The sequence below is a fragment of the Phoxinus phoxinus genome, assembly GCF_949152265.1.
Source record: "Phoxinus phoxinus genome assembly, chromosome: 10".
In the NCBI taxonomy this organism is placed as follows: Eukaryota; Metazoa; Chordata; class Actinopteri; order Cypriniformes; family Leuciscidae; genus Phoxinus; species Phoxinus phoxinus.
Window position 1 is genome coordinate 24,182,217 of NC_136885.1, and position 11,687 is coordinate 24,193,903.

Here is an 11,687-nt window from a genome sequence, read left to right on the forward strand (position 1 = left end):
CCATCCCCCACCTTATTTTTTTCTCTCTTGACCAATGGTGCTCAATGAGAGCAACAATGGTGCTCTTCTAAATTTTGCACTTTAATCTAAATATCAACATGAGATTTAGTCAATCGAAATTTGTGTCTCTGCAAAATATAGTGACCTTTGACATAGCTATTTCTATTTGTAATATCAAACGTTTTTTATTCTATTTCCTATGGGTTTTGTGGACACATTAATGTTTTTAGATTTGTAGAGTAAAAATAATATTGTTTTTATTTTGAGTTAAAAAGAAAAAAATTGGGTTAGAATTGGGACATTTATATTTTAAAGGGCACCTATTATGGATTTTTGAAAATGACCTTTCATGTAGTGTGTAACATAGCTCTAATAAGTGAATGAAAATATCCTGCAAAGTTTTAAATCTGAAAGTGCACCGTATATAAAGTTATTCTCTTTCAAATGTAAGAGTCGATGTTTCGATGTACTCAAAAGCAAGAGTCGATGACTCTGATGAAATTAATTGTTTTTCAAACGAGTCACAAGCCCTTTCGTCGTGACATCAAGACGAAAACATGAGTAGGCCTACTTATTGCGCGCGCAGACACCGGGGAAACTTAAACCAGCAGCTGATTCCTGTGGATACTGGACAGCATCATGTCGAGGAGACGCTGCGCTCTACAATGTGACGGTAAAGTTTTTTTTTTCACTGCCCAAGGACGAGCATGTGAATAATCTGTGGTTAAAATTAATATTTACCATTATACTACAGCAGTATAATCCTAAACTATTCTGTTACTTTTATTTTACTGACGACGACTACTTCTCAAATATCGGAGTTCAATGCAGGATTCGCAAACCTGCTCTTAAAAGACGGTGTTCAAAATATTAGTTTTGAGTTGTACATTGTGTAGGTCTCCATGCTAACTGGCTAACTCATGTTATCACTGTCTTACTGAAATACTTCTGCTAATCAGATAAAGGCCACTATTACATAAAACTCTGTCTATTAATGCAGATTGTCTGTCGTTCTCACTAATTTGAGGAAATATTAATTAAATGTATTGCCCCATGTTTGAATAATTAAACAGTTAGTGTTATGAGAACTAAATTAACATATGTTTCCAATTAATAACACATTGAATGATGCATCATCATCATCCTGCACATGCTAGGCTTAGGCTATAGGTCTATATATATATATATATAAAAAGTGATGTTATTTATTTTAAACCTTTGAAAGATATTATGTTCATTATCTCATTCATTATATTATAAAGTTAAAAGAGACTAGGCTAGTGACTACAATACATTGAAACAAAATAAAACATTTAAAAAATGATTCAACATGGCAGTATGTGTCACAATATTCCACAACAACTTTAATCAAATTGATAACAATAAAATGAAGCATATGCAACACATTTACATTGTAGTTGCAGTGAATTTACATTGTAATGAATATATTTCATTGTAACTTAAAGGATAATTCCGGTATTTAACACCTTGAGTCTATATTGTAGTTTGTTTTGGATGAACAAGAGAGGTGGACAACATTTTTTTGACAATGGTTCCTCTCTCGAGTTTTTGACTATAATAGAATTGGCCATGGACCCATTTAACATTGGAGTCAATGGGCATGTCCGAAAATGTCATTAAAACAGCCAATAATGTTCGTTTTCAAAACTGTGCAACTCACCGAGTGATTAGTGATGTTAGTTGATGTTCCAGAAACAAAAAGTGTTGCGAAATACAGTTTCTGTCGTGTTTTATTCGTCATTTTGTAAAATCCCATTGTTGAAAAAATAGTTCCACTATAGCAAAATAAACGGATTGGAATCATATATTGCGACGATATATTGATTATAATCATCAACGAACACCACTAACCACTCGGTGAGTTTAACAGTTTTGTAAACGAACATTATTGGCTGTTTTAATGACATTTTCGGACATGCCCATTGACTCCAATGTTAAATGGGTCCATGGCCAATTCTTTTATAGTCAAAAACTCGAGAGAGGAACCATTGTCAAAAAAATGTTGTCCACCACTCTTGTTCATCCAAAACAAACTACAATATAGACTCAAGGTGTTAAATACCGGAATTATCCTTTAATCATCAGGTCGGTTGCATTATGGCAGTTATCAAACAAAAGTGTGTACCCCGCTCCTCCAGCCTTTACGAAATCAGACAGTCTTGCTATAAATAAATCTATTTATTTAATAATAAATCAATAAACTATAGGTTAAGCAAAGACCAAAATTATTAGAGTGCATGATATTAAATACATGTATGTCAGCGCCAGGGGTTTATTATCTTATTTCCAAAAACATAAACTTTCATACATTTTAAAAGGATGTTAATCTATTCACATCAATAAATTAAATAATGTCCTTTATCTGTTGTACAAATATGAGCGTTGCAGAAATACTGCAGAAATACATTCTGCTCGACGGCCATCCGCAACAACAGTCTGGGATGATTTGCCAAAGTCATTTCCTTTATGGATCAGCCATTTAGTGCCGTCTTCCAGAGTCACTCTAAAAGCAGAACCAGCAGACATGCAAGTGTAATGTATTGAGCCTTTTGTTCACCATGATGCATATAACAAAAATCACTTTCACTGATGTTTACCTTGACTGTTCCCTGCTAGTGGAATGACCCATTAATACTAATACTAACACTTACTTATATTCTTTTTCTATTCTGGCTATTTTTTATTTATTTTTTTATTTTAAAAACTTGCTACATGTACTGTGCTAACCTAACTGGGACATGGCATGTTGTTGGTCCGTTGTTGGTTTGATTGCTTCTTTTGTTCTTCTCATTTGTATGTCGCTTTGGATTAAAGTGTCTGCTAAATGTAAATGTATCACAAGATACAGTTACAGAAATATTGATTATATCAGGGGTCCCTCAAGGTCCACTTACCAGCACTCTCAGAAAAAAGGTATATACAAGCTGTCAATGGGGTGGTACCTTTTTAAAAGGTACACCTAAAGAATGCATATGAGTGTACTAGTACCTAAAATGGTACATACTTTATTAGAACCTTTTTGAAGAGTATACCGTCCCAGTGACAGCTTTTTGTACCTTTTTTTTCTGAGTGTGCAGAGTTTAGTTCCAACCTTGATCAAACTCCCCATCCTGAAACTTTCCATTAATCCAGAAGACATTGATTAGCTTGTTCAGGTGTGTTTGATTAGGTTTGGAGAAGCTAAACTCTGCAGGAAATTGGATCTCGAGGGCCCGAGTTGAGAACCCCTGTATTATCTTAATTTTACCTGACTCCCGAGGGGCTCAATATGCCTGTTTGGACGGGCATTCCCTCCAGAGTCCTGGTGTACAGTTCTGCCATAATACACTTGGGAGTTGTAGAGTTTGTTTAAATCAGACTTATTGGAAAGGTCAAACGTTCTCTGAAGAGATTCAATATGACAAAAAGGAAATTATTCCCTGAGTGTGAACCATAAATTAAAATAATGTGAGGCTTAATCAAATTAAATTATTCACAAAAGAAGATGCAGACAATGTAGTAAGAGATTACTTGTATGCAAAGCAAAAATTAACAAGATTTGTAAATGTTCTGTACATTTGCCCCATGAGGATTCAGTCATGCTCAACATGGCCAGGAGAAGGAGCCCCAGTGCAGTCTTTCAGGACATCATGTTTCACAGCAAACAGAAGCTTCAGAGAATCTGATGAGATTTTGTTACTGTGAGCATTTTATACATCCTTGTGGATTCTTCCCTTCACCAAAAGCTTAATTCATGCTGATTCATCTAAACATACATGACTTGCAGAGGCAGTCAAAAATCAAATAACACAATAGAACTAATGTAAAGGTTATGCCATTTAAAACTATAGGGAAAGTATATTTTTTCTCTTTATCTTATTAGTATTGTAATTTATCCATGCATTTTGATGCTTTAGCCATTTAACAGCCAAACAAACATGTTAATGAGAGTGAGTGCGGTCTTGCAAAAAAATGCAGGTGAACTATTTTCCTAAGACATAATGTGGTTCAATTCTCTGGTAGTTCGAGAATTTTTTTTATAACTTTATTGCTCCGAATCTCCACATTTGTGTTGTTCTGCTGACAAATGGAAAATAAGAAAAGACTAAATTGCTTGCCAGAACTAAACTAAAGACGGGAAAGTGAACAAAACACATTTTAAAGGGCACCTATTATGGAATTTTGAAATTTACCTTTCATGTAGTGTGTAACATAGATATAAGTGAACAAAAACATCCTGCAAAGTTTGAAATATGAAAGTGCACCGTATATAAAGTTATTGTCTTTCAAAAGTAAGAGTCGACTCGGAGTAATTTTTATGAATCGTTAGAAGACCGAAGCTTTTTCTCTGACTAGATGACGTCAACTTGTCAAGTTATTTGAATACGACACGCCCACTTATTGCGCTCCAAGGCCAGCAGGGAAAATATCATGGCGACGAGACGCTGTGTTCTGAAGTGCGACTCAAAAGCCAACTTTTTTCATCTGCCCAAGGAGGAGCATTTGAAGACTAAGTGGCAATTCATATATACAACTATACCACAGAAGTATACCGAGCCTTGTGCTTTGCTCGCGCCATTTTCAAGACGATTGCTTTACCAACTTAAATGCAATCAAACTTGGATTCGCGAGCCGGCTGATATTGAAGGAAGGTTCAGTTCCAAGTGTATTTGCATCAGCTTCCTCCTCCGTATCACAACCTGTAAGTGTTATTAATAATTTTTTGCTTTTATGTTTTATGTAGCATGCTTAATAATTATTTTGTTTGTTGTGTAAGCACCGTTTAGCTTCTAGGTCTTCAATGACAATTGTATTGAGAGCCTATGTGAAGTGTTTGTCGTTGTTTTCAGAGTTGTCTTAAAGAATAGAGTAATACCTCGTAGTAACATAACTACATTTTATTTTTTTTATTTTTGTAAAAACGTTATGTTTATGCATCGGGCTAACGCAAACAAAGACTGATTGTGCTTTTACAATATGAACTCTGGGCTATGCTCGCTAACATTACATGCTTTATCTTATTTTTAGTTTTTTACTACAAACTACAAAGCAGTGGACTATAATAATTATTATAACACAATTTAATTGATAAAAGCATCATTGCACTCCGTGTTAAACAATAAGTATTATCTATGTAAACACTGCTGGGTCATCTGACCAATCAACGCAGATTAGCGTCGCGCAAAGGAGGGGTTTGAAAAATGAGTCGTTGAACGAATCATTTGGGAGTCGGTGAGCAAATCAGGTAAAAATAAATGCATATTATACGAAAACAAAAGTGTTTTTTGACATTGCATGCATGTAAAACTGTTGTTGGGGACTCCCTAAACAACATTAGGAACATTTTAAATGTCATAATAGGTGCCCTTTAAGTTGATGTGACCAAGAACAGAAAATAGTTTGAGTAAAACATAGTCTTTATCCAAAACAATGAACTTATTTCTGTGCTTGCATGTGCACCACACACTGATAAGCGATTAATAATCAACCATGTTGTTTTTTGTTTGTTTGGTTGTAAAGAGAAAGAACCCTTTTACTTCAACTCATAACCTCTGTTATGTGAAATGTCATTCAAATGACAATTTGTTTTTTTCACATGTGGCTCTAAACCTGTGCTATAAATTTAATTAGTATTTAAGGAAGTGAAATAAAAAAAGAATACTAACATTTAGGCCTAATTGTAATGTATGAGTTACTGGTACAAATTTCTGTACACAGAACACATGGGGTTTTAAAGGAATAGTGTGTAATATTAATCCAAGTTTAAAATGACACCTAGGCCTATATAAATTTTTATTAAATAGCCTATATACTTCATTATATTTAATTAATTATTTTTTTTTGCAACCATTATGGTAAATCTCCCATAATGCTATAATTGACCAAAACTGTTCAAAATAGAGAACAAAATCAATAGATAAAAATGAGTCAATATTTTTTATTAACATATTTCAAAGTTATCAGAAAACAATGTGGTGAAAATTTTGTGGACATTTAAGTTTTAATGGACAACTTGCGGTGCTTTCTTCTGTTGTGTGACTTTGTTCAATTTCTTTGATTTGGTGTGGCTAAATGTAACAGAAACTCCAGCACAATCGTATTATTTTTAAAAGCAATGGGCAATCAGCACAGCGATTGACATAAATCTGTATTTAACTGCTGGAAAAGCTGAAGAACTGAAAAACCCCTGTCGCCATCTGCAGCTCAGATGAAACATTCATGATTAGATAGCATTAGCATATAGCCTCGATTTGAACCTGTTTGAGAATTGTTTTGATGTTGTCTGTAAACGTTTACATTCCAAAAGATTACCAATAACCAATACATTGAAACAAAACACATTTAAAAGTAATTTTTTATTACTTAAACACAAGAATGTAAAGTACGCAATTTCAAATTAATCATAAAAAGTAGGCTATGAAAGTGATGCTCCCTTGGTAATTTATTTACATCGTAGTTGTGAATTTAACCATCCATCATCCGGTCGGCTGCATTGTGGCAGTTATCAAACAAAAGTTTGTAGTCTGTTCCTCCAGCCTTCACAAAAGCAGACACTGTCTTGCTCCCGCGAAAGTCTTTTGTCTCAACAATCTGTCCATTTAAAAAAAAAAAAAAGACAAAAAGATTAGCGCAGACCAAAATGATGAAATTACTAAGGTAGGCTATTAGCTAAATAAGTCTAATTTCTAAAAGTACAGACAATACATAAAATACAGTCTTTTATATACAAGTAAGTTGCACTTGCACGCATGACAGAGTTACAGAATGACTTGCCTTCCATTTACTGCTCATATGACGGGCGTCCACAACAACAGTCTGAGTTGAGATGCCAAAGCCATCTCCCTTATGGACCAGCCATTTAGTGCCGTCTTCTAGAGTCACTCTAAAAGCAGAACCAGCAGAAGACATAAAATTCAACACTTTCGTTCCTCTCAGTATAAGTGTGATGTATTCAACACGATGCATAAAATGACAAAACTGTTCATTGTATCTTGATTACCTGACTCCAGAGTGGCTGAGTTTGCCTATTTGGAAAGACATCCCCTCCAAAGGTCTGGTCATCCTCTCTGCCTTGAAAACTTTGGAGTTGTATAGTTTCCTTAGATCAGACATTTTGGTAAGGTCGTAACTGTAAGAGTTTCCGCTCCCTGAAAATTCATTGTGAAAGAAAATATATCATTCATATGAAGGCACTATTGTTAACTTTAAAAGTAAAGTATAAGGCAGAAAAAAACTTAGTCCACATTCTTGTTGGTTATTCAAATTAAATACCGTACAATTAGAAGGTGCAGTGCAGTGAATGTAATGCTACGCAAAGTGAAAATGAACAAAATTTGTAAATGTACCATTGCCCCATGATGATTCAGCCACCATGGCCAACATGGCCAAGAAAAGCAGACCCAGTGCAGTCTTGAAGGACATCATGGTTCACAGCAAACTGATGCTTGGTAGAAACCCAGAGCAATTTTTATACTTTTTTGACCCTGTGATCCTCCCTTTACCAAAAAGCTTGCTTCACTGCTGATGTCATCAGAACAAACATGACTTGTGATTTGAGAAAGAGCAGGATTGCACAATTTTAGCTTGAAAGGTTATTGGTTATAGAGCTGTGCTGCTCATGTTCTGAATTTCATCCAGAGGTCTTGTTGTTCTCCTGGCAAATGGAAAGCTGGAAAAGCCAGAATTGCACAACTAAACTGGAAGAGAAACAAACACAGCTGCTAAATTGAAAAAGAGCAAGAAAGCCGTAAGTGTTGGGGGGGAAATAAATTCTTGTTTTGTAGACAATGATATTCAACTTAATCATGATGGATAACATTTCATTTTTCTTTTATTGAATTTTAGTTTTATTGAATTTACTTTTGGAAAAGAAAGTCATGTCTATTAACAGCTGCCAAAATTAAAGGGATAGTTCACTTCAAAATGAAAGTATTTTTTGTTAGCATGTAGTATAATTATCTAAATTTTCAATACTCTGCGAATGCTTACCACCAATGTTAGTCATCCTCACAAATGTCTGATTCATTACCCTGGTTTGCAGACGAAAATGTCCCATTCATTTCGATAGACATTTCAGAAACATGTAGTCTTAAAGGGATAGTTCACCCAAAATGAAAATTCTGTCATCATTTACTTACCCTCAAGTTGCTCCAAACCTGTATGAATTTATTTTTTCTGCTGAACACAAAAGAAGATAATTTTAAGAATAGGGGTAACCAAACATTTGAACGACCTATTGACTTCCATAAAATGGAAGGCAATGGGGTCCCAATTGAGGGTGATTAATGATGACAGAAATTTTAATTTTTGGTTGAACTATCCCTTTAAGCTTCGATCCAACCCAATGTTTCCTAGATGAATAACATTGCAACATAGCAACAGCAACAACTGGCAAATGATTACTAATGCCAGACGTTGTGGTTTGAGTATTTCATGAAATGGCTTAACTCAGATTTTCACAATAGTGTCTAGAAGTTCAAAAACAAAAACATTTCAGCGGGCAGTTCTGTGGATGAAAATGCCTTGATTTGACAAGGTTTAGAGGAGAAGGCCCAGACCGATTTGTGTGTATATTGTCCATATTCTTCCATTAGAGCCACAGTCAAACCCACTTTCTAAAGATTCATGGGTTTTTATAATCCAACACTCTGTATGTTGCAGCATGACTCCGTCATGAGTTACTTTTATATTTAAGAGCTGCACATTAAAGCGACTAGTGTGCCACATAACCACAGAATAAATGTCAGTGTCACACAGAAAATGAAAATGGAGGCTTGTCTCACTATATGACACCCTGAAAGAGGCGTATATCAAAAGCATATCCTTACACTCAGCATAAAAAACAGTCAGTGACCAATTTACACATCAATTGTACAAATTTCTCCCCTTATCGACGCTTAAAATGAGCAAGTTGGAATGGATAGGACGCTTGAAAAACATGGTGAAGAAGAGTCCTTTATATTCAAATTTCGTTATCGGCTTTGTGATGGTGGGACTTGAGCAACTTGTGGAGATAGACTTTGCATGCCCTTGTAATCCAAAGCTGAATCTGCTGTTCTCAATGGCGTATTTTGTAGTTCCCGCTCTCTTCTCCTTCGCACTTTTGTTTTATATTCAAAGCTCACAAATCAGCAATTATTCAAGCTGTTTGCACTGCTCTTTAGTTTGTCTTACTCCGGCCATTCTCTGGATCATGCTTCTGTTCTTTGATGGACAATACTTTGCCTGTGCAAAGACTTCATGGGAAGGACTCACGGTTCACACGGATATAACTGCTTCAACAACATGGTGTCAGCCTTTAATCGAACGTGACAACACCACAGAAAAGCAAATTACATTTTTTAACTATCGAAATAACTCTCAGGTGAGCATGACGATGAAATCAAGATGCTGTTACAAATATTTTGTGTTTGATTAATCTATACATTTTTCTATGAGTTGAATATTACCTGTTCCCAAGTTTTCATGTACTCATTTAAACATGAATGTACTTCTTCAGCTGGTGGGACTGTGCATACTGCTCCTGATTTCTCTGCCTCTGATCTGGATGGGCATTAGGAGGTGGTACTACACACCAACAAGAACCAAAGGATTTGAAAATGAACAAATAGAAATGGTGAATTTTAGCCCATCACCCCCTCCTGACACTGTCTCTACAATTGGTGATCCCAGTAGAGATGAATTTTAACAGCTTTAAATAAAACAGCACTGGACAGAAATTACTTTTTTTTTTCACAAACCTCATGTTTAAAATTCAGTTTTTTTTTTTTTTGTATGCATTAAATATAATGGAATAAATAAACTTGTAAAAGTTTGTATGTTTTAATTAGGCTATATGTAATTTGGTGTTGTTGCATGAAACTGTGTCATATTGCATCTTTTACCTTTAGCTGCCATGTAGAGTAACAAACCACTTCCTGTCATTTACAGCAAGGGCATGTTTACTTTGTTTTTGAATAACATTCACTTTGGAAGACATACAGTACGCAGATATTAAATCATTAGATCTGAGAAACAATCTCTAGTCTGAGAATGTTTTTCCATTTCGAAGAAAGGGCAAAAAAACACACATAAAAAAAACATGTTTCTAAATTATATGAGAGACAGGGCAAAAATAGGGCAATTCTTGAACATGTGACTTCTCGAACTTAAAGCAAAACACATCCAACACTATATTACAGTTTATTAATGAATAAATAACTGCTTTAAATATGTGACATAATGTAGTAAAGCTCACGATGACAAAGGAAGTAACATGAAAACTCTATTAACGATGTGAAATACTCAGGAGATCATAGGAATAACAGATTTGAGAAACGCGTAAATCATAAACAAGAACGGACAAGGGACTGAACATAACAGGGAGTATAAATACAAGGCAAATATAACGAAAGACAGGGTGAAAATGATAACCAACATTACTATTTTTGTGCTGTTTATTTTATATTTTTAACAAGGCCTTTTATGTTTACATATAATCATGTGCCATGTCATTATTCAAATTGTAGTATTATGGCACTAACTTATATTCAGTGCTTTTATGTATATTCATAATTTTTATAAGTGCCATCAAAGTGACTAGGGCACAGTCTCTTATAGGTTAACCTCTCAATCGCAACCACAGATCTGAGTCTTACATGAAGATGTGAAAGGAGTGAATGCCACTTGCATCAATGCTCAAAAGTCAGCCAGCAATCACTTTAAGGTTTAGTCTGTGTTCTTATAGTCGGAAGGTGTACAGACAATGAGCATGCAATTTGTAGGAGAGCTGAAAAAACAGCTGAAGAAGAGTCCTTTTTATTCAAATGCAATTATCAGCTTTTTAATGGTGGGACTTGAAAAACTCATTGAGATGGATTTTGCATGTCCTTGTGATCCAAAGATGAACCTGCTGTTTTCTGCTGCGTATTTTGTGATTCCTGCTCTGTTTTCAAGTGCACTCATGTTTTATATTCAAAGCCCACAATGCAACAAAAAGCGTCTGCTCTCTATCGGGACCTGCATCGTTCCAGCTGCTGTTTGGATCATGCTGCTGTTCTTTGATGGACAATACTTTGCCTGTGCAAAAACCTCATGGGAAGGATTTACGGTTCACACCGATATATCCGCTTCAACAACGTGGTGTCAGCCTTTCATCAAACCTGACAACATCACTGAAAAGCAAATTAAATTTTTTCGCTTACGAAATACTTCTCAGGTGAGTGAATCATTGGGTGATTCAATTCTGTTTGATGTGGATGAAGATAGAATTCATTAAATTAAATCAAAGATCTTGTCATATGCTTCAAATGGTATGACACAAATTTTTACTTCAGATAGTGGGACTGGTCATGCTGGGTCTGAGCTCTTTGCCATTGATTTTATTTGGATGTAAGATGTGTCACCGCCAAGCAGGAACTGAAGAACCTGAAGCTGAACAAGTGGAAATGGTGGATCCTAGTCAACGTTCAACACCCCCTCCTGAACGATCTTCATTAATAGAGGATGAAATCGGAGGTGCTTCAGAACAGCTATAAATAAAAAGACACTTTTTTCCAGATCTTGCAACGAAATGTTTTTTTTTTATGTTTAATGTTCATATACCTCACATTTAAAACGTAACAAAGAAATTAAAAAATTGAAAAAACTGTTTGCAGCACATCCAACCGCACCACACCTTACATTTGTTTTTCAGAAGTCTTGACGTA

General features: G+C 35.2%; 2 protein-coding genes across 2 annotated transcripts; one reads left to right on the forward strand and one right to left on the reverse strand.

Annotated features, from left to right (window-relative positions):
* The first annotated feature begins 565 nt into the window (after positions 1–565).
* On the forward strand, positions 566–11,593 carry LOC307006212 (uncharacterized protein). The gene is made up of 3 exons (XM_079626969.1): positions 566–673; positions 9,165–9,364; positions 9,500–11,593. The coding sequence occupies exons 1-3, from the start codon at positions 640–642 to the stop codon at positions 9,686–9,688; spliced, it is 423 nt and encodes a 140-aa protein (XP_079483095.1). The 5' UTR covers positions 566–639; the 3' UTR covers positions 9,689–11,593.
* Positions 6,338–7,502, reverse strand: LOC307006211 (uncharacterized protein). The gene is made up of 4 exons (XM_079626968.1): positions 7,347–7,502; positions 7,001–7,148; positions 6,775–6,883; positions 6,338–6,591 (listed from the first exon to the last, which is right to left on the reverse strand). Exons 1-4 carry the CDS (start codon positions 7,423–7,425, stop codon positions 6,466–6,468), a joined length of 462 nt encoding a protein of 153 aa, XP_079483094.1. The 5' UTR covers positions 7,426–7,502; the 3' UTR covers positions 6,338–6,465.
* Positions 11,594–11,687: the final 94 nt, after the last annotated feature.

Bases quoted from the DNA above. Each gene is read 5' to 3' on its own strand.
- LOC307006212 (XM_079626969.1), top strand. From the start codon at position 640: ATGTCGAGGAGACGCTGCGCTCTACAATGTGACG. The intron at 674-9,164 runs GTAAAGTTTTTT...ACTGCTCTTTAG, and splicing joins CTGCGCTCTACAATGTGACG to TTTGTCTTACTCCGGCCATT. The intron at 9,365-9,499 runs GTGAGCATGACG...GTACTTCTTCAG, and splicing joins ACTATCGAAATAACTCTCAG to CTGGTGGGACTGTGCATACT.
- LOC307006211 (XM_079626968.1), bottom strand. From the start codon at position 7,425: ATGATGTCCTTCAAGACTGCACTGGGTCTGCTTTTCTTGGCCATGTTG. The intron at 7,149-7,346 runs GTACATTTACAA...ATGAATTTTCAG, and splicing joins TGAATCATCATGGGGCAATG to GGAGCGGAAACTCTTACAGT. The intron at 6,592-6,774 runs GCAAGTCATTCT...TTAAATGGACAG, and splicing joins ATATGAGCAGTAAATGGAAG to ATTGTTGAGACAAAAGACTT.